Below are 22,989 nucleotides of genomic sequence, written 5' to 3' on the forward strand. Positions count from 1 at the left end.
AACATTCATTCAGAACATTAACTATAGCCTAGCCCTAGGCCTACTAATTATAGGAATACAATGCATTTTAATATCATGTAGAATGTTAGAGCCGTACCCATTAATCTTTCTGGGGATTGAGTTAATGTAGGCCTATTTATTTTGTATTATATGACAGTTTGTTTCTAAATTTATTTTGGCTATAATTCTTGGTTTAAGAGAAATTGCAGTTAAAATAATGTTCAATGCTTAAAAAATAAATGTTATGCAAATGTTCGGGGTGACTGGGAATAGCAATTTAATGTAATTTGGGCACTTTACTGATAATCTCTGTTAAGAACATGGCAGATCTCTATGAATAATTAATTCCAGAGGAATGACTAATAGATCTGAAGTCTCCTGAGGGTGTAAAGTGGGGGCCTCTACTGGGACATCCGGCAGCTAAGAAAGAGGCATACACTCATTCAAATCCCAGGATGTTTTTGGCTCACATTTGTAGGCCTACATTACAAATGTCAGTGTTTAAATCTGTATTGGTATAATGGATTGATCCATGGCATAACAATGAACGATCCTTGAAAGTAGACAGCTCATTTTGTACATTCAAAACATTCTTTTAAAGCCTGTACGGAAAAACAGAAAATGATCACAAAGTAAAACCAAACTAGAATTGTGACATCTGGTGGTTTGGTGGTGGAACTGATGGCTGAGAAATACTGACAATGATCTAATACAGCCATTTGTTGGTTGTAAATTCCATTTCGAATTTTGTCTTGACAATTAAAACGTGACTTAAAGCCAAATCTATTTGTATAGACAGTAAAGAGCATGCATTTTATATGGAACATCTTAGTTCAAATGTGAAAACTGTCCTGCAGCATGACTGTATTCAACATTAACTGCAATTTCAGTAAATAAAGCAATACATTAATGAATAATTGGGTTCAAAATGGTGTTTATTCTTTTGTGTGTATTGATTAACCCACAGACAAAAGAAACTGCACAATGCAGGACTCAAATTATGCTTCAGAGAGAAGGAAGTTTCCTTGATAAAAAGCATTGGTATGAAATAACATGTTAATACAAATACAAAAACTGGGGCAATACAAACGTTGCAGCGAAATCACAATCAAAAATACCTTCATGTGAAAGGTTCAAAAGACATTTTTATATGCAGAATGGCCAACAACACAAAGCCTTGAACTGTTCTGAAACACACCCAAACTAGAAAAGGCACAAATGATATTTACAGCGAGGTCAGGGTTAGGTTTCAAGTGGATTTAGTTAAAATAGAGGATCCAGTCATTTTACTGAATTCATATTTTTCACAATTCTCCCCAGAATTAAGGGCAGGTATAGGCAAGCCTGATGTTTTGTGAAGTTTGGTGTCCGATATCATGAACAGACGCTAAATTCTACATTATTTAAAGGTTTAGTTCACACAAAAATGAAAATTATGTTGTTTCAAACCTCTATACATTTCTTTCTTCTGCTGAACAGAGGAAAACATTTAGAAGAATGTGGGTAACCAAACATTTCATGGTAGCCATTGTCTTTTTTTTTGTCGTACTACGGAAGTCAGTGGCTACCGTCAACTGTTTTGTTACCCACAATCTTCAAAATACTTCTGTGTTTAGCAAAGAAAGAAATTCATACAGGTTTGGGTGAGTAAATGATGACAGAATAATAAAAATAAAAAAATGGGTGAACTATCCCTTTAAGAAAGATTTGTCAGGGCAAAATAGCATTAAATTGTGTGATAACTATTTTATAATTTGGTTTGTCCATTTTCGGTTGGCTTTGAGTCAGAGGTAAACTATAAGCTTTCTATCGTTTCAACATGTTAAAACACCATAATTAATCACAGCATTTATCAAACATCTGCCATCCAGCATATTCTAGTGACTTTGTGAGAGGAAGGAGATTTTTGTACATTCAATATGCACACAATATAAGTTATAATAAATAGTGTTGTTTTCATTCAAGGTCAAAGAAAATCTAAATGTATAATCTCAGGCTGAGTGGCAGTGAAAGCTGTGGTGGATGTAAACTGTAACTGCTCCTTTTAGTAAACACATTTGTCATAAAGCAGAATACACCAAACAAAGATTTGAAAAAAGCAGTCAAAAGCAGGGAACACTTAATGAACAAAAGTCATTAACACATTTTAAAATAATTTAGAAACAGTTAAACTCATTCTACAATTGTGTTAAAAAAGGTATAGATTTAGATATTATACTGAACATTAGAACTGAACATTATAGGAAACAGCATCCGTAACATCAACACTTACTTGGTTAATAAAATATCCTTAGGGTCTCATGTATTTACAGAAAATTACATTGTCAGTACAACTCAAAAGTCTCGGTAAAGCAAAAAAAAAAAAAAAAAAAAAAAAATGAGAGCAGAAGCAATTTCAAGTTCAAACTGAAACCTTAAGTCACAAACAGCCCTTACTTTCAACTAAAACCCTGCAAGGGTGTAAAAACGTACCTGACAGTCACTGTGTTTGCAAGGTCACAGTGATTTTGCCAAGTAAGACATGTTCCTGGATCAACATATTTTGTTGAATGAATGTGAATAACATTGATGTAGAAGCACCTGGTTGTAAGCCTAAACTTGACATTAACTGTAAACTTATCCTTCAAATCTGATTGGTTGATTTGAATGTTGTTCCAGGACCAACAATGATGTTGATCCAGGAACATGTCGTACTTGGTGAAATCACATTCACCTTGTTGGTCCACTAAAAGCGTAAATCTTCACTGACTAAGGCGATGTGTTTCAATAGCATACACATTTCAGCTGAAATTCACTCATCATGAAATAAAACTTAGAAGAAAAAAAAAATACTTTTCCAAAAAACACTAATGAAATCCTTATGAAATGTATAGTCTTAACAGAGCAAACATAAATATCAACATTAGAATGCATTTATAGCTAAATATGATTATGTACATGTGGAATACAACTATTGACTAAACACTTTCTATATTCATAATACATTAAATATCAGTTATTTTAAGATGTAAAACAATAACAAATGCACATTTTGGGAAAAATTATGTTATTCTGACATTTAAGAGCTTTACGTTATTGTAAAGGCCATATTTAAATACTTTTTAAATAGACTTTAGTTTATTAGTTGGAGAAATACGAAGCAGACTGTTTGTGTGTAAGCGTGCCCATGTTTCATTTTACTTGACAATGGTTGTGACAGCAAGAGTGCCCCTGATCACCTATTAGCCCTGATCAACATGACAATAAACCAATGTTCAATTTATTTTCAACGTTAAAATGTTATTAAAATATGAATGGGCTAAGGGAGCGCAACAAAAATGGATTGTGATTACCAGCCAGTGATTTAGCAACCCTGAGAGGAAGAGCTTTGGCTGATCAGTCCAATGGAAGACGGCTAATTTACAAACCTTGACCATTGGGAATCAGAAGTTGAAGCTGAGATGGTACTAAAAACCATCTTATATTATGTCTTATATGTGTCTTTTGGATAATTAATCCAAAAATGAAAATTCTGCCATTATTTACATCCTCATATTGTTCCGAACCGCTATGATTTTCTTTCTCGCATAGAACAAAAAATGAGGAACCTTTTTATGGCATTTTATTGTTGCAGTTTTAGTATTTATGAAGTTGGAAAGCCCATATTTAGACTGAAAAATCTGCATTTAGTAATCTACAGAAGAAAGACAAAACATAAGAGTTTGGAACTAAGGCCCTGTTTACACCTGGTATTAAGATGCGTTTTGGTAGATTGGAACACAAGTGGACAACACTAAATACAGGTGTACACAGGATTTAAAACGTTTTGAGCTTGTCCACTTTCAACCACTTCTAGAGGTAGTCGAAAACGCATTTGACCGGAATGTTTTCGTAGTGTAAACGTTCATGTGGTCCAATGTGTTCAAACAGATTGATCAGATCGCAAGACCATCTACTCTCCGCCTACTCACCTAATGCGTAAACATTATGGGAAGCGTGCTAGCCAGACGGGATTTAAACTTTGTCGGCTGTCGGCCCAAGTTTGGTTTTAAGACAAAAAACGTACCAAGCACAATGTTCTCTCAACATTCCTGATATCTAACACACACTCACATTGTTTACAGCGTGGTCTTGCGGATGTCAGAGCAGAAACGAAAGCTGCTGCTCTCCGTATGTTTTTCTCTCGTCTCCGGGGGTGTTCATAAAAACTTATTTTGTCCATTAGATAGAAATATCTGGAAAAAAAATCATACATTTACCCGCCCATAGACCCTCCCTTCGAAGAAATCAGGACAGAAGTGGTTGAAAATGGACAAAAGAGACTTCCTTGTGATCCAATCAACCAAAAGTATCTTAACACCAGGTGTAAACGGCCTAAATAATGACAGAATTTTCAGTTTTTGTGTAGCCTAACTGTTCCTTTATTGAGTTAAAAGAGATCAAAAGGTGAACCTAACCAAAAATCTGTGTAATTTTTTCTCCTGTTCATGAAACCTTTAAATGATGAAGGCAAATAGCTGGCGATTTTCAGTGTATATCTGTTTTTCATATCCTGTAAAGCATGATTGTAATATAATATCTACAACAGCTGAAATTTTTTATAAATAAATAAAATAAAACATTTTCACTGGAATTGAGAGCAGTAAAATGGGCAAAAGCCTTTAAAGTGCCCCTATTATGCTATTTTAAAGGTTCCTAACTTTGGGGCTCTCCTTCAATAGATTTACATGCATCCAAAATTAAAAAATTAGACGAAATTTTCAGACGGCCCAGTCTGATGTGATTGGTCAACAGCTTACAGCACATGTCGGAAACGAAACGCCTATTTCAGCTTTGTAGGCTTCCTCAGCGCTTGAATAAACAGTGATACGAAAGATGTAACAATGTCGTATCAATTCCAGCGCGAGTCCTCATCCTTTTGTGTAAGTGCATGCAAAGTGGATTCGCAGCGCTGAAAACAGAATCTTTTCGACATGTCGACAACACGAACCAAACTCTTCCAGGCCTCAGCTACAACTACAGTGTTTAAGGGCGGGTCAGACGTTGTTCGCGAGCAACCAATGAAGACCATTACATTGTAACACATTTTAATGGAAGTGAGCCTGGAATCGCAGACGACTCGTTTCGGCAGTTCAGAATCAAACCTTTCTCAAAGAAGACAATCATTTTTATTTGTCATGCACTTTGATCTTTAAAACTTTGCAGACCTTTTACATTCACAAACAGCTATGTTACTCGAAGGTATTATTCGAAAAAGCATATAGGGGCACTTTAAAATCCCATGCAAGTCATGAAACAGTGAGCTGTGACCTAACCCTTAAATTGTGTTGTTGTTGCTGAAACCCTATTGTAGTCGAGTTGATTAAATAATTGTATATTATTTAAAATGTTGAATTCTATTTTAGTACATTAAATTAAGCAAGTTTTGAAAAACACAATCATAATGTGGTATGAGTAAAAAAAAACTAAACTTTTCCTTTAAGCCATGAGATCTTTAAGCAAATCTTTCCCTGGACATTGTCATCAAGCACTTGTGGCATTTTCCAAAGACATTACACATCCAAAAATGCAACAAACTTGCACTAGACTAGAAGCATGGAGAATCGATACTGTGTACAGTAATAGGAAATGTACTCATATTTCTGACAGAAATAAGAATATCTCCCCACTGGCAGTGGCAGAATTGGCAGAATAATATTACATCAATTTAAAAAAAACACTACAGAAATACCTTTAAACTGTAGTCAAGTAATTACTATCCAGGATGAGTGTTTTTACAAATATCTGGCAGTGATTTACATTTGCTCAGTATATACCTTTTAAAAAATTGTAAACCGTCATGTAATACGTCCATAGACTTTTCCAGAAATATTCATGTTCTGGATCCTTTATCAGTCACAGGATTGCACACGGCTTCAGGTCCAAAATGACCCCTGCTGTCTGTAGTCTCACAAAGGCTAGTTGTAATTTCTGTGCTAGTTAAAGACCTATTAATAAGTGACAAGAGTTACATCAGTCAAACTGTTCGCTAGCCAAAACACAAGAGAAAAAAACAAACAATATTGTTTATGCTTTAGTCGAATTTTAGCACTGTAGTGGCAAATATATATTCAAATGATATTATTCAAATGATTTGTGGTTAGGTGTATGCATAGGTGTGTCACCGGGCCGTACTGGTTGGTTGATTGAGAGGTGTGTACAGGTACTTCCAGATGGCATAGTAATGGATGCTTGCTCCCATTGCAACAAAGAGATGCCATATAGCGTGAGCAAAGGGCACTATTCCATCACTTTTAAAGAACACAATGCCCAACACATAACACCCGCCACCAACCAGCAGCTCACACAGACCTGACCTGTCTGCCTATAAGGAAAACAGACAGATATTTCATTTTTATTCTAATTAGTCTGCCATGACATTTTCACCTGAAAGCGTTCATTTTCTTACCATAGAGAGGATGACAAGGGCGGGAAAAACACCCATTGCTATGTAACAAATCAGCTCTACAACTTTAAACCTGTAACACAAAGGACACAAGAAACATCTGTAGCACAGAAAATGTACCAAAGTGAAAATGTAAGTAGAAATAAACACTATTTGTAATTTGTCAAACACGTGCTCACCTTTCATGGAAAAAGAATACATAGGCAGTTCCTACAGTGGCCATCACCCAGACAACCCAACGCATGTGGGCAGCCCATGGACCAAGCTCCCGCAGCGTCAGCCTGCCATAAAGCCATTACATCCTTAATTAATGGTGCTTCGGACACCAACTATCTGCGAAAGTCTCACAGTTTGATTCCCAGGGAATATAAACTCTAAATGTTCATTCAGAATGCACTGTAAATCCATTAGGATAACATAAATGTAAAAGTACAATTGAGATTCATAACTCAAGGCTATGCACCTGGGTCACAAATAGGAAAACAACTATACTCAAAGCACTGAAAAGACTAATTCAACATCTGACTTCTTAGTAATTGATCAAAACAAGTACATTATTTTACTATAACTAAACATGTCTGTTGAATAAAATGTGAGTTGGGCTGAGAATTGTTTTCAGTTATATCAGTTTAACATACTTCAGAAAATGATCGCTATTTCTCCGAATACTTGTTTGCCTTGAAATTAAATTTTAAATCAAGTCAATACAACTAAGTGTCAAAATATTGCAAGTTTAAAGTCGGCATGATATAGAATTCGCGACCTTCTTTACCCTCGTGCATCAATAAGCCTTGCCCAACACCCTGTCGCCGGTTTGTGGTTTGTTCCTCCTCGTAACACTGTTGGTAAATTCTCACCACTGCTGACAGGGAGTAGCCTTGCCATTTCAGAGATACTCTGAGCCAGTCTCCTTGCCATTACAATTTTGACCTTGTCAAAGTCGCTCATATCTTTATTCCTGCTCATTTCTCCTGCCTCCAACACGTTAATTACAGGAACTGATTGTTTGCTTACCATCTAATCTACCCAGACCTTAATATGTAGTCTTATTAGAAGATGATAGACAATATTCTCTTCATCTGTGACTGGTCATAATGTTTTGGCTCATCAGTGTATATCAGAGTGAAACAGGTTCTTGAACAAGAGAAAATGTAGGTCCAGTAAATTCGCGCCAGTAAACATGTCATCAGAGAACAAAAATCATATAATTTTGTGACTTTAAGCAACACATCCTTTTATAGAATTAATGCTGCTCCAAAATAAGGAACATTTTTCTGTGTTAACAGAATCTATGGCACCATCAGTATTTCTGCTAAAACAGATGCGTTTTGGTCGATTGGAACACAAGTGGACAACGCTAAATACAGCCTACAGGTGTAAATGGGATCTAAAATTTCTTGAGCTTGTCCACTTTCAACCACTTCCAGAGGTAGTTGAAAACTCATTTGACCAGATTGCTGTAGTAGTGTAGACGCTCATGAGGTCTAATGAGTTCAAACAGCGCAAAAGACCGCTCACTCACTGCCTAAATGCATAAACATTATGGGAAGCGTGCTGGACAGACAGGATTTAAACTTTGTTGGGTAAAGACCCAAGTTTGGTTTGAAGACGAAAAACGTACCAAGCACAATGTTCTCTCACCATTCCTGATTTCTAACACACACTCACTGCGTGTCCAGGCATGGTCAGAGCAAAAACGAAAGCTACCTACTGCTCTCCGTATGATTTTCTGTTTTCCATGGTTATGTTCATATGTAAATTGTGTGAGCTAATTTCGTTCATTACATCGAAAGATCTGAAAAAGTCCATTAATTTACCCGCCTATAGACCCTCTCCTCGAAGAAATCAGGACAGAAGTGGTTGAAAGTTGACAAAAGAGATGTATTAAAACACCAGGTGTAATCGGGAATGTGTTTCCCTCGTCTACTTGTGATCTGATCGACCAAAACACATCTTAATACCAGGTGTAAACAGGGCCTCAGTCCTGTATTTGAGTCCTTAATACAGTTACGTTCACACAGTGATTAATGGGAGTGACAACCGCATTCTATAACCCGCGCTGTGTGAACACAACCGGACTGGACAACTACTCTGTCACATCACAGTCCAAGTGAGCCGCTCTGCGCTGCACAAACGGGCATCTACCGTATGTTGTGGGTTTTTATGTGTGGTTTCGGTATCTTACAGCGACAGAGATATACTTGTAACACACGGCACTTTTGCCTGTAAATAAATGCGGTTGACAATCCCAAAAACTGACAGTGTGAGCGTAGCCCTAACTACCAACCTGCACTTCTAACTGTGTCAATTTATGAAAGCCAACAACAAAACCATTAATCCTTAATGCAGACTTAAAACTTTAAAAATTAAATTGATGCATAAACAACATTCACTCAGTACATGAGCTCACCATGGTGTGTAGGATGCAGCAATGAAGAAATAGATCACCATCCTGTCGCACATGTGGAAACAGTGTTCAACCGATCTAAAAAAGTAAAGTAACATATCACTTCTCAAGCACATGTGTATATAAATATTAAGATGGATAATCAGTTAGGCCTAAAAGGTTTTTCAAGCTACACTCGCTGGAATTCACAAAATGAAAACGAAATCACATTCATGTTCAAGTGTCTGAATTGACCTACGGCTAAGCCACGCCCCCTCCACTCACTCGGACAAACAGTCCACACTCGGCGACAGGCGCTATGGCAGCTGTCACAGTAGGAGACATTTCACAGGAGGCAATTGATGATTTTTGGACACAGAAAGATAAGATTATATATCATCTCGAAGTCACCAAAGGGGCCTTAACTATGCATTGGAGGTTTATATTAATAATTTTATTGTTGAGAAGGACGATGAAAACCTTCAGCTCCAGGCAAAAATGTATAGGTCACAGTGTAAACGTGATAAACCGCAAAAAACACAAAGTTCCCCAGTTGTTTTGGTAGAAAGTTGTCTAAAAATGTTGTGCTTCAATATGTAATTAATGGTTCATGATCAAATAAAAAATGCACAGGTATAAGTTGCATACGTTTCCAGGACAAGCCTGTTTACCATCTTTACCAAGAGTAGCTTACCTCTCCGTTAGTTTGGTGCTTCAGTATTTACATGAATCATTCAGCACAACATTGCTAACATTTGTTATCTCGGTTATTTACAGATATGTTAATGAAGCTAAGTGACATGATGTACAACGCAGCTAGAAGCTAACGTTAACGTTTTCTAATGTTAGGCTAACGTTACATTAGAGATGTTAAAGATAACGTTCAAATACGTTGTTGACTTTCCTTAGAACAGATGTAGACATCCTTGTTTAATTTATCCACGTTTAGTTGGTGTTGTGGTCTAACGTTACCGCATAACTTAATCCAGAGCAGACACTTTACTCGGAGATGTGGCTTGGGAAAGGGTAAAAAATACACACCATCTCCCAGCCTCTCGGGATACCTAGTGTTGGAGTTGCATGTACCCCATGCACACTGTTTGACCATTTTAAACTTAAAATGACAACAACAACAAAAAACATATAAAAACGAATTAAATGAATGTGGAAGCAGAGAATGTTCGAGTGTATTGGGTTAGCTATGCGCACTGTGATTGGCTCATCGCGTTTGGGGGCGTGGCTTAGCCATAGGTCAATTCCCAGTACACAAATTGAACAATATTCTAATAAAAAAAGTGTATTTAGCTCATATCAAAGTCTTACCGGAGATGACTCTTTTTCCAGGAGACAGTATGGAAAACTGTGGATATGATGAAAAGACTTGATAGTCCTGCCCCATAAAGCCATGCTGAAATCTCCTCCCAGTGGTCATCAGATAAGAAGTACAACAAGATCCCACCCACAATGCTGGGAATGATCCAGAGCTGAGAATAAAATATAATCACAGATTATTTAAATAGAACAATATGTGCAGTAAACTATAGGAAATAAATTCAAAACAAATGTATGGCATTTATTTAGTATATGTATACTCATGCTCAAGTATGGACCTCTTGGATCTCTCCTCTCCTCCATATACACTACATCACTGGGACCCATTATACAGGCACATGGTTTCTCCAATCATTGCTGATGACACACAGCTATTCTTTTCAGAGCTTCTCGTCTTCCCAGCCACCCCGTCAGTACAGCACAACTTTATTATCCAGCTAGCTTCAACAACAATAATCACATCAAGTTCGGCCAGGAATCTTGGGGTAATCTTTGATGACCAGATGACCTTCAAAGACCACATTGCTACTACACCATGATCATGTAAGTTTGCACAGTACAACACCAGGAAGATCAGGCTTTTCCTAACTGAGCATGCAACTTCTCACCCAGGGCCTGTCATTTCTAGGCTGGACTACTGCAATGCTCTTCTCGCTGGAATTCCAACATGTGCAATCAAACCCCTACAAATGATCCAGAATGCAGCAACTCAACTGGGGCCGTATTCACAAAGAATTTTAAGGCTAAAAGTAGCTCCTAACTGGCGAATTTAGGAGCAACTCCTAAAAATAATGGGCGTGTCACTCCTAACTTTAGGACTCCTCATTTTTTTCACTAAGAGTAATTCACGAAGCATTTTAGCCCTAAAAGTAGCACCTAAGTCTGGGACAGCTTAAAAGAAGTCGAGAGGACTCCTAACTCACTAAGACCTATTCACAAAGGATCTTAAAATCGCCGCGCGACACAGTGTGTTGGAGACAGCCAATGACACGGAGTTATTACAAAGACACCGCCTTAACCGTGAGGGGATACTGATTGTTGTGGATCTTGTGAGGGATGCAATAACAGCGCCAACTAATCGCAACAACCCAATCAGTGCCGAATTTAAATGTTTGATAATACTTCGCTACCTGGCAACGGGGAAAATGCAATTGTGTAATGCCGACGATCTAGCGATATCCCAGCCATCGGTAAATATCCACCAAACCATCAATGCACTCTGTAGACCCCATATTATTCGACAGTTCATAAGTTTTCCTTTGTATTGGACATTCGCCAATCCAAAGAAACAAAGCCAGCTTTATGGATATTGTCGGTGTGCCCGGAGTGGTCGGTGCTATAGACACATATTAAAATAATTGCACCACGTCAGGATGAGGACGTGTTTGTGAATAGAAAGAAAACCCACTCCATCAATACCCAGATTGTGTTCGATGCAAACTTCACAATTCTCGATGTTGTATCCCAGTGCCGAATTTCCCTTTTATTATGTTTTTTTTTCCTGCACCAACTGGGCCAGCAGCAGTAACTGATCCTGCGTCCAGTTGGGGTTGCTTTTCCGTTTTGGCGAGTTCATAATCCAACGTCATTCAACTATTACATTACTTAATAGGAGCAATATTTCCTTGCTTTAAGTAGTCTATTTAGGCTAATAGGATGTCAATTAACCAAGCAAGTGTTAATGCAAGTGTCGTTTTTCATTATTAGGCAAGTGGCGGTTTTCATTAGGGTATTAGGCTACCTTGATTTAATTTAATTTAATTCACAACTTTTCTCTCTCTCTCTCTCTCTCTCTGCCTTTTTAGAATTACACTTCACTGGAGCCTGCACAAACATGTCATTATATATGCATTTCGATGACATTATTATTATTATTTTGTGTAGGACACAGACATATTTAGATGTCGTAATTCCATGATTTGGTGCGTCTGTGTTATGGTTCGCATGATGGCCCTGTCATCTCACAACCAATCACCGTGATCATTGCGAGGAAGCTCGTGCATGAGAATTGACGTCATCCATAGCAACGAAGACTCACTCTTAGTTTAGGAGTTGTCATTTTTCCTTACTAAGAGTAGGTCTGAAAGGCGTTGTGAATAACTTTTAAGAGAACACTCCTAGCTAAAATCTTTTAGTGCGATTTAGGAGTACTCCTAGTGATAAGATAAAATTCTTTGTGAATACGGCCCCTGGTCTTTAACAAGCCCACGTCACACCACTGTTTATCTCTTTGCACTGGCTTCCGGTTGTGTCTCGCATCAAGTTCACGACATTGGTTCTTGCCTACAGGACGGCCACGGGCTCAGCACCCTCCAACCTCCACTCTCTCTTATGAGTGATGTGCCTTCAAGGAGCTTCCGGTCTGCAGAGGTGGAAAGTCCAGGGGTCAGAAAGTAAAAGTCCTGCCATATGTTTATTCCACCCATGAACTCAGTCAGCTGATTTCACTAATTAGTTCTATCTCCTGGCTGAAAAACTGTGCTAATTAGCAAATCCAGGTGATTGGAACAAAATACTGAGGAGGACTTTTACTTTCTGAACCTGGACTTTCCACCTCTGCCGGTCTGTAAGTGAACATTGCATGGTACCATCACAGAGAAGCACACAATTAATCTCAAGAACGTTTTTGTTCACTGTTCCTTGCTAGTGGAAGGATCTTCCCAACCCTCTTCATTTGAAGGCCACATTTCTAGCATCTGTAAAATATTTTTCCATCTTAAAAATCTATCTAAATTACGACATATGTTTTCAATGACAAATGCACTAAAGTTAGTTCAGTGTTCATGACCTCAAGGATAGATTATTGTAATGGTCTATTGGGTGGTTGCCCTGCACACTTAATAAACAAACTCTGATCCAAAATGGACTAGTTCTTCTAGAACCAGGAAGTATGACCATATTAGCCCGGTTCTGTCAACAATGCATTGGCTGGCTCCCTATTAAACATTGCATACATTTTAAAATCTTGCTAATTACTTACAAAGCATTAAATGGTTTAGCTCCTCAGTACTTTAGTGAGATCTTAACACATTAGAGTCCTTCACGTCTATTGCAATCTCAAAATGATGGCCAGTTGATAATACAACATCAAAATCAAGAGGCAGGAGTTAGATCTTTTTCTTATTTAGCACCCAAACTCTGGAATAGTCTTCCTAGCATTGTTTGGGAAGCAGAAACACTCTGTCAGTTTAAATCTAGACTAAAAACATGTCTCTTTAACCTGGCATACATTTAACACATTATCAATTTCTATTCTATTTCTATTCAAATCAGTTAAAAGATTTTTAGGCTGCATAAATTAGGTAAACCCGAAACGGGAACATTTTCTATAACACCTGATGTACTTGTTACATCGTAAGAATGGCAAATACGCTAATATTAGTCTGTTTGTCTCATCCTTATCCCAAAGTTACCGTAGTCAGCTGGATCCGGTCCATATCCAGATCAGATGGTGGACCTGCACCTAGACACGACCAAAACGCAGCCCTGAATGTCAGCAGAGACCGTGTCTACTAGACAATCCCCTGTGAAAGCCTCGCCGACATGACAGCCATCGGCACAGATCCTCAGCAAAGACCACAAGAACCAGACAGGTCCTCCTCAGAGACCCTATGGCCAGCTTTGGCTCCATATTGGCGTGATGAATCCGATCTTCAAGCAAAAGGAACGGGATGAATATTTGAATGCTACAGATCCCGATCTGAATTGTGACTTGTGATGCAGCCTGAATCATAATCACACTGTGTTCGTTCATTGGCCAGCGGAGCACTGGCCCCTGGTGCCTGGTTTCTCCCAAGGTTTCTCTATTCTGTCACCTAATGGAGTTTGGCTTCCTTGCCACTGTCGCCTATGGCTTAGTTGGGGACACTTAATATTCAACAATATTATTGATCTGGCTGTACTGACGCTGTTGTATGAGAACGATGATGACATAATTTTTTGCAGAACTGCATTATAGATTAAATAAACTAATTTAATAATTGATGATCTTTACAACGGAACTGAATCAACACTGAACTGACTTCAGCAGAACAACAACCAAAATACATACTTTTCCTTTTATCGCTTTAAAGCTGCTTTAAACAATCTATATTGTATAAAGGGGTATATGAATAAAAGTGACTTGACTTCACTTGACAGCCAAATCCCTGACAATTGCCAAGAAACAGCTTAAAACTCATCTCTTCCATGAGCACTTCACGAGTTCACATATAATCGGATATAGTAGGCTAAAAGTATGCATAGTTGGCATGCTGAATTTGGTCCGAACCCAGAGTACTCCTCCATTTCTGGTTGGGATAGGAAATATTTAAGATTGAGGAGTTGAGGTGGTGAAGGGATGCTGGAAAACTGTCATGGGATAGAGGTAGGCCGGCTATATATACCTCCTCTCGTGCTAAATAGGTTGATTATTTGAAGTGCTCTGCCTGAACTTTGTTAATAAAACATAATTTAAAGGTGCAGTAAGCTAATTCTGAAAAAAACCTGTTGATATTTGAAATCACCAAAACAAACACGACCCTACCCAAAAGATTCACACCCCTATCTTGATAGCTCCACCCCTAAATTCACAAACACACTGCAACACAGGCACCTCCCCCATCATGAGTGTATACACCCCTTACTCCTGATTAGCTGCAAGTGTGTTTTAGTGCTCGGTCCGTTCCACTTTCAACAGTGTTTTTCAGAAATTGATTACTGCACTACTAGAGGGATTCTTTAATCCCTCCCTATTCTAGCTTATTCTAATTCTAAACACACAACTCACCGCATGTGTGGCACAGTTAGCAGCGTGTTCATATTCTGTTGGCTGATATCTCTTGTTCGATGGTACACGATTGTTCATAAATCTGAAAGCAAAAAGAAAGAGTTTGAAAATCCAGGATTAGGTAAAGCTAATTACTTATAAACTGAAAAATAAATAGATAACATTCTATTACCTACCTGCTTACCTAAAGCTACGGTAATGATGCTCTTGACATTTGAGTTTGTATGTAGTTTAACAAAGTTAATTATTTTAAACTGGTGGTTTCTACAAAATGTTTTGATTAAATAAACAATTCCGCAACTCAACATATAGGCTACTGTTACTGTTAAAGTAACAGTACTATATGCTGTTCAGTAAAACACACCACAAATGTAACCACACATTTCACTCACTCTTATACAAACATGTTGTACAGCATGAACAAAAAAAAGCCTTTTTCAATGAAATTTCAATACAAATTATGAATAGTTATTGGGTATGATTAAGGGATGTAGAACATGGTCATGCAGAATAAGGCATTAATATGTGCTTTATAAGTACTAATAGCCAATATCCTAGTAATATCCTAGCCTCATGCTAATGACCCTAAACAAAAGTGTTAGAAAAAATAATCAAATGCATTATTGCATTGTTTTATTATAATTGCTGATGAGTTAATAATCACCATATAGGTCAACTGATCATGTGACAGATAATAACTTTTGCAGTTGGCTGGCAGTGGCTGGTAACCATGGAGAACCACAGCAGAGGGGTCTTTCATCCTTACACATCCCTGCACTGTGCTGATGTCACTGTTGGCATGGAAACATATGCGACTGTGACGGAAAAGGAATGAGGCTGTGTGTGGTTTCTTTTCTTCTTCTTTTGTACCACAAAAGTGACACTTTTAATTCAAGACCACTAATTTACGTTATAGTTTTGCTGCCAAATAGAGAAACTTAGAAATGTGATGCAGAGACAGACATTATGTGCCAATTCAGTAGTAATGAGGTATAAATTACTGCACATTACTCAGAAGGACGATACGAGTACATATTTTTCCCAAATGTTTATGTTCGGAGGAGTTGAATTCAAAAATGAGATTGATGGAGCAGATATTTGCTAGAACAAAAATAACAGATTTGTTTGACCACACAGCAGGATCATGATGGTTAATAAAGACTGAAATAAGCAATGGTTGTGGTTGTGCTATGATTGTTTCTTAATGACCACATCTAGTTCAAGGCATAACCCACATCTGTCCTAATTTCTATTGTTAGTAACCCAAATAACGTGGCCTAAATTTGTTCTAGTATTCATTATAATGGTCAACACTTACTAAAACTCATGCACCCCACAAAAAAGAAATCCTGACCTGTTGATAATTTCTTTGTGATGTTGGCTCATTATTTTGTTTAAAACACTGAAGAAACTATTGTAAAAACATAAAAATAAAAATTCATAAAAGGATCCAAATAGCCTATATATTTAAATATATATATATGACACAGTCATGGTGCTCTGCTGTTTATGCCACAGTGAAACTTTAGACAAAAGTTTCTGATATATTAATGATATTTTTTTAAAAGACAAAAAAAGAAAATACTATTTGGACGACTTTTTTTCAAGAATTTCAGCCTTTTCATTTTTTTTTCTTGTTTATAATTTCTGGAGTAGGCTACTGTAAGCCACATAAAATAAAAAACAATATTGAAATTTAAAAAATGTTCCTGGTATTAGTGGGGAATCCAAGTGGCTGTCCGTATTAGCTAAATTATCAAAGTATTTTTAATAATTTAATAGATTTTGGAGGGAAATTAAAGTTACGTCATGAAGCCATAAACAACAATAGAGCCTTAACAACTTGAAACCAAACCGTACGGTAGAGCCAGTCCAGCATCACTCACAATGTGTCCTCTTCCCATTAGCACTTGCTATCAGCAGCACATCCTCGGATAATGATCCGAACAGATCCAGATGTCAACTTTTCGTAGGCTAGACGGCAATGAATCCCCGAGAGCTCAATCGTACATGCTCCCGCGGTTTACGTTTACAGTCAAATCTGAAAAATGGTCATTGGTCACAGTTCTACGCAAACAAGCATTAAAACACCGTGTTTTTCAACCACTCCCATAAACATCAGTCAGGCAGCACGCAAATCTGTTCAGGGAGCATCTAACACTCGAAATTACCATCATGTTAACAGTACAACGTAACTTTCAAGAATCGACACGCACAGGTTTAAATATAAACATATATTACCCACGCAAACGAGTAACGTTTAGTTTCTCTTTGTGGCGCGTGGGTATCATATCACAAAAGACAGCTAGACAGAAAAACGACAGCATTGACAATACCCTCGCCTCTCTATTCATAACAGTCGCTAATTTAATCTCTCTATTTTCTTTCATCTCCAGCGTCGCCACAATTAACGTTACTCACCTTATAAGTTTCATTTAAACGCGTGAAATCCAACAGTTGCGCGAGTCTATAAAAACGTCGTAGATTCAGTTCAGAGCTCATCACTCAGCGACACACGAATGTATTAACGTTTTTTTCTCTCCGAAACATCATTCGGGTGTTGAACTACACAACGAAGCGATCATTATGAGCGATAATCCGGAAGTAGAGAGCATGTAACGGCCTCAGGAAACCGGTCTTCCTGTCGTCACAAATGCCTAGTGGATCAGGATGATGTTTATTCGGTGTATTGTCCATCAGATCACTCAAGATCTTAACGTATACAATATTAGGTTTAAGCATTTCTCAGTTTTAAAAGGCTATATGACAGCATTAGATTTCAATTGATCCATCTATGGTGTCCTAAACTTGAGCTTATAGAAACTACATAAATATATATTTTTAATTATAGAAACTGCATGCTATTTTTTAATTATAGAAACTAAACTTACAAAGGGGCTAAAAAGAAAAATCAAAAGGTTTTGTTCACACTTTTATTGAAACAAACAAATACATCAAACATGTAATTTGAAGTGCATAATGGTATATTTAGGGTTTCAAAAATGCATGCATTTCCAGTACAATTACACAAACAGGAGATCGGATTCCAAACTGTATGCCACCAGATGATTTATTGGTCCTCACACCTGCAAATAACAAAAAGTAGCATGAAAAGCTGCATCATATACAAGCATACATTGAGCTGGCTATGCCTTGCAGCCTCAACCAGTCCAGAGGAATGCATAGTAGTATGAAGTTAACTGCTCAGAGAGAGTTCACAATCAGACCCAAAACCCTAAAATAAGTCACATGCAAGAGCCTCAGATTAGATTGTATAATCAGGTGCTGAATACAGCATTCATACGAGGTGTCAGAAAAGTAATTGAAGTCATCACTGGCTCAACTTTTTTTTTATTAAATAAAGTGTAAACCAGAGTCCATTGTCTAAGGTTCACTTACCGCCATTTCTTGATCGCATTTATGGCGTTTTAGAATCAACGCATCAAGCACAGATGTTCTCAAATGCCAATGATTACATCATCCAAGGCCATGTTTCTGTTCTCCAAAATGATTCAGACTCGAGACTCTACAAAAAAAAAAATGAGTTCATATGCGGTTCACATGTAAACCCTATTCAAGTCCTCAAAACGGAAACCTTGCAGGAGATTTAGGGGTTTAATGTAATTTAAACAAAGTCATTGGAAACGTTACGGTCACCCAAGTCATATAAAGGTGGGTCTTAAGCCATTATAGAACCATATTATATTAAGCCGCGTTTCCACCGCGGGAACTTTCCCCAGGAACTAGGAACTTTGGGGTGGTACTCGGTGTGTTTACACCGCAGGAACCAGGGTCTAAACGAAGTTCCGGGTAAATCTTTCCCCCTCCGAAAGTCCCTGCTGGCGAGGTAGTACTTTTTAAAAGTTCAGGAACTTTCGGGGGCGGGACTTGTGCGCTGAACATGCGGATTGGTTGTGTTCACGCCGCATTTTGACTGGATGACTCCACGCAGCATTCTATTTTAACAAGCATTTTAAAAAATCTATTGCGGTTCGTGGCTTCATGCATTAAGAGTTGTCTGTCTGCAAATATGGAATTTAATTAAAAATAAATAAAAAAACACAGCTGGACTGGACAGACGACGAGGTTCAGGCTTTATTAAGCGTATTGTAACAGGAAATTTTCTGCGCGTTCGTCCTAGCCATCTCATGTCCGCAATACATCAAAAACACAACTACAACACAGCTTGAATCTCCTACATACTTATTATAAATGTGGCGCTCAAAACTGATTACTGTCCGTCGCAGACTGGGAGGAGCAGCCGCGCGCAGTTTATAATCTTCCCGGTACTTTAGACCGCGGTGTAAACGCAGAAAGCAACCGGTCTGGGGCAAAAAAAGTTCCTGGGAAAAAAGTTCCTGGGACAAATTGTTCCGGGTAATTTCGGTGGAAACGCGGCTTTAGTATACACGCACTTTAAATGATTTTAACAAGGGACCTGAAAGCAAGTAGGCTTTGAAATTACAAAAAAAGGGTTATTAGCAAAATAGTAGTATCTTTCACACTAAACATTCACTACAAATGCATTAAAATAAATAGTGTGTGAACGTGGGAAACCTAAAAGTCGCATTTATTAGGTCAAGCAAGAGCCTCAGACTAGATTGTATAATCAGCTGCTGAAAACAGCGTTCATACGAGGTGTCAGAAAAGTAATAGAAGTCATCACCGGCTCAATATTTTATTAAATAAAGTGTAAACCAGAGTCCATTGTCTAAGGTTCACTTACCGCCATTTCTTCATCACATTTATGGCATTTTAGAATCAACGCATCAGCCACAGATGTTCTACTCGTTCAAATGCCAATAGTTACATCCAAGGCCATGCTTCGGTTCTCCCAAAAATTATTCAGACTGGAGACTCTGCAAGCAAAAAAAACCAAAAAAAAAACAAAGATGAGTTCATGCGGTTCACATGTAAGTCCTCAAAACGAAAACCTTGCAGGAGATTTAGGGGTTTAATGTAATTTACACAAAGTCATTGGAAACGTTATGGTCACCCAAGTCATATAAAGGTGAGTCTTAAGCCATTATAGAATAATATTATATTAGTATACACGCACTTTAAATGATTTTAACAAGGGACCTGAAAGCAAGTAGGCTTTGAAATTACAAAAAAAGGGTTATTAGCAAAATAGTAGTATCTTTCACACTAAACATTCACTACAAATGCATTAAAATAAATAGTGTGTGAACGTGGGAAACCTAAAAGTCGCATTTATTAGGTCAAGCAAGAGCCTCAGACTAGATTGTATAATCAGCTGCTGAAAACAGCGTTCATACGAGGTGTCAGAAAAGTAATAGAAGTCATCACCGGCTCAATATTTTATTAAATAAAGTGTAAACCAGAGTCCATTGTCTAAGGTTCACTTACCGCCATTTCTTCATCACATTTATGGCATTTTAGAATCAACGCATCAGCCACAGATGTTCTACTCGTTCAAATGCCAATAGTTACATCATCCAAGGCCATGCTTCGGTTCTCCCAAAAATTATTCAGACTGGAGACTCTGCAAGCAAAAAAAACAAAACAAAAAACAAAGATGAGTTCATGCGGTTCACATGTAAGTCCTCAAAACGAAAACCTTGCAGGAGATTTAGGGGTTTAACCCTTTAGGCGCCAGAGTTTTTTTCCCTAAAACGTTTGATTTTGACATCTTAACTTCAAAAGGCTATATCTTAAAAGTGATAAAAGATAGAGACTTTCTGTAAATTAGAGAAATATTAAGGATGACCCAAAGTTTATGTAGAGATTACATTTTCCCATCTAATTTGCATATTATGACGTCATATGGTGGCGGCTATCTTGGATTATAGAATTTTCATGAAAAGTCACAAGTTTAAATGATAAAATGCAGCACTTCTTTCCCCCCAAAATGTCCCTCACCTTCTGTATGCTATATTGCACAATACTGAATGCTCAGGTAAATAGTGAGTAGTAAACAAACTGTGTAAATCATTACTAATAAATGGTAGAAACAAACCGAATGCAGGTAGTGGTTGGCCTTTTGCTGTAGAGATTTTCCATTTACTACATACAGTAGGCACTCTGATTATATATATATATATATATATATATATATATATATATATATAACATATATATATTATTCATATGACACACAAACACAAGTAGACAAGACCTGTTTAGTTGCCCCGTGTCACATCGCCTCTGCTCCTGCTACAAGCAGCGCGGGCGCGGCCAGATCTGCCTCGCGCGCGCGCGCGCGCCGAGTGCGCACAGCTCGGACTACTGTCATTGTCACCACTGCGTGGCAAAGATGTACCGGGAGAAGCGCGAGCTGCACCATTTCGCGGCAAAGATGTACCGGGAGAAGCGCGAGCTGCACCATTTCGCGGCAAAGATGTACCGGGAGAAGCGCGATCGTCATTTTCAAAAGGCAAATATTCCCCTTCAGAGTCAGAATCGGCGAATAACATTTGCAACACATCCTCACGATACAAGTTTTTATTAGCCATTTGATGATTTTCTCTCACAAATCTCACAATTTACTCAGACGCTCTGAACTGAACTGCTTCCGCATCAATGACACGGGCGCTCACTTGCTCTGCTGTTTTCTCCAATACTTTGAATAGGAACATGACGTCATTTTGGTCTTGAATCAAAGTATTACATGTCTGCCATCTAGTGGTAGGGAATACAAACGAGATATTACACCATATTAGGATCTACAGCCTGTTTTATTAAGTATGACGTCTTGTCGCAATTTTGCGACTTTGGCGCTTTGTAATTTACACAAAGTCATTGGAAACGTTATGGTCACCCAAGTCATATAAAGGTGAGTCTTAAGCCATTATAGAACAATATATTATGTTAGTATGCACTTTAAATGTTTTTAACAAAGTAGGCTTTGAAATTACAAAAAAAAAAAGGGTTACTAGCAAAATAGTATCTTTCACACTAAACATTCACTACAAATGCATTCAAATAAACTAGTGCGTGACCGTGGGAAACCTAAAAGTTGCATTTATTAGGTCAAGCAAGAGCCTCAGACTAGATAGTATAATCAGCTGCTGAAAACAGCGTTCATACGAGGTGTCAGAAAAGTAATAGAAGTCATCAGCGGCTCAACAATCATTGTATTCAAAAACGATGCATATCAGAATCTATGGTCTAAGTTTCACTTACCGCCATCTCTAGATCGCATTCATTGCAATTTAGGATCAATGCATCCAGTGCAGATTTTCTACTCGTTCAAACGCCAATGGCGAACATCATCCAAGGCCACGTGTTTCTGTTCTCCCAACATGATTCAGACTGGAGACTCTACACCCGGAAAACAAAGAGAAGTTCATTTGCGGTTCACATGTAAACCCCATTTAAGCCCTTAAACGAAAACCTGGCGGGAGATTTAAGGGTTTAATGCAAATTACACGCAATTAAGTCATTGGAAACGTTGATAGTGTCACTCAAATCATCAATGCAGAAAAAGTTAAGCTAATATTGTAATCTTACGCTAGTATTGGGGTTCTGAACACAATACTTACACGCTTGCAAACACAAAGCGGGTTTCTGAAGACACGCACTTGTTACACCGCCACATCTTGATCACTCAAAGGTTGTCTGAGGAAAGAGACAGGACGAGTGTTGTACCACGGATTTTATATACTCTCTTCTTTGCGACATCCACCAGCGTATTAAACTGTTTAAAGCTCATACGTGCCCTCTGCTGGTTGGCCTGGCCCTTTGCATACAAATACCGAGGGACACAGACTACATATTACCATTACAGAAGAAGAAGACTACAGAAAAAGAGTAGTTGCAACAACACATTTTATTTCCAAGTAGCAGGAAGAGCTGGTTTACATCTAGCTCGAAGCCAAGGAATACACAATTCCCTTTTAGTTGAATGAATGTTAAATGACCAAATGTGAATTATCATGCATCTTATTTAATTTAATATGCTACCATTCACTATGCAGACACACACACACACACACACACACACACACACACACACACACACACACACACGTTGCATCAGTTTGGTTATTTAAGAAATTCATACTAAATAATAATAAAGGCTACCCTGTTGAAATATGTGAGATGTGGGGTTTAAAT

The 22,989-nt window shown here is 38.0% G+C and overlaps 1 protein-coding gene and 1 long non-coding RNA gene across 5 annotated transcripts; both read right to left on the bottom strand.

Annotated features, from left to right (window-relative positions):
* Positions 1-4,651: 4,651 nt before the first annotated feature.
* On the bottom strand, positions 4,652-17,482 carry LOC307001163 (monocyte to macrophage differentiation factor 2). 4 transcript variants are annotated; one of them, XM_079617356.1, is made up of 8 exons: positions 17,332-17,482; positions 14,911-14,992; positions 10,134-10,294; positions 8,835-8,909; positions 6,604-6,705; positions 6,428-6,497; positions 6,154-6,343; positions 4,652-5,966 (listed from the first exon to the last, which is right to left on the bottom strand). In XM_079617356.1, exons 1-8 carry the CDS (start codon positions 17,343-17,345, stop codon positions 5,959-5,961), a joined length of 702 nt encoding a protein of 233 aa, XP_079473482.1. In that variant the 5' UTR covers positions 17,346-17,482; the 3' UTR covers positions 4,652-5,958. The 4 variants fall into 4 exon arrangements, with proteins under 4 accessions (XP_079473482.1, XP_079473481.1, XP_079473483.1 ...); XM_079617355.1 differs by having other exon boundaries at positions 4,652-6,343; XM_079617357.1 differs by lacking the exon at positions 17,332-17,482 and adding an exon at positions 16,797-16,899 and having other exon boundaries at positions 4,652-6,343.
* A 350-nt stretch (positions 17,483-17,832) lies between these two features.
* On the bottom strand, positions 17,833-22,550 carry LOC307001164. Its single transcript, XR_013798181.1, has 6 exons — positions 22,416-22,550; positions 22,057-22,194; positions 20,281-20,416; positions 19,637-19,769; positions 18,310-18,436; positions 17,833-17,996 (listed from the first exon to the last, which is right to left on the bottom strand). It is a non-coding gene; the product is annotated as an uncharacterized lncRNA (long non-coding RNA).
* Between the last annotated feature and the right edge of the window lie 439 nt (positions 22,551-22,989).

Source organism: Phoxinus phoxinus (genome assembly GCF_949152265.1).
Source record: "Phoxinus phoxinus genome assembly, chromosome: 6".
Taxonomy (NCBI): domain Eukaryota; kingdom Metazoa; phylum Chordata; class Actinopteri; order Cypriniformes; family Leuciscidae; genus Phoxinus; species Phoxinus phoxinus.

Bases quoted from the DNA above. Each gene is read 5' to 3' on its own strand.
- LOC307001163 (XM_079617355.1), bottom strand. The intron at 6,706-8,834 runs GTGAGCTCATGT...GCTTTATGGCAG, and splicing joins GCTGCATCCTACACACCATG to GCTGACGCTGCGGGAGCTTG. The intron at 6,498-6,603 runs GTGAGCACGTGT...TTTGTGTTACAG, and splicing joins GTATTCTTTTTCCATGAAAG to GTTTAAAGTTGTAGAGCTGA.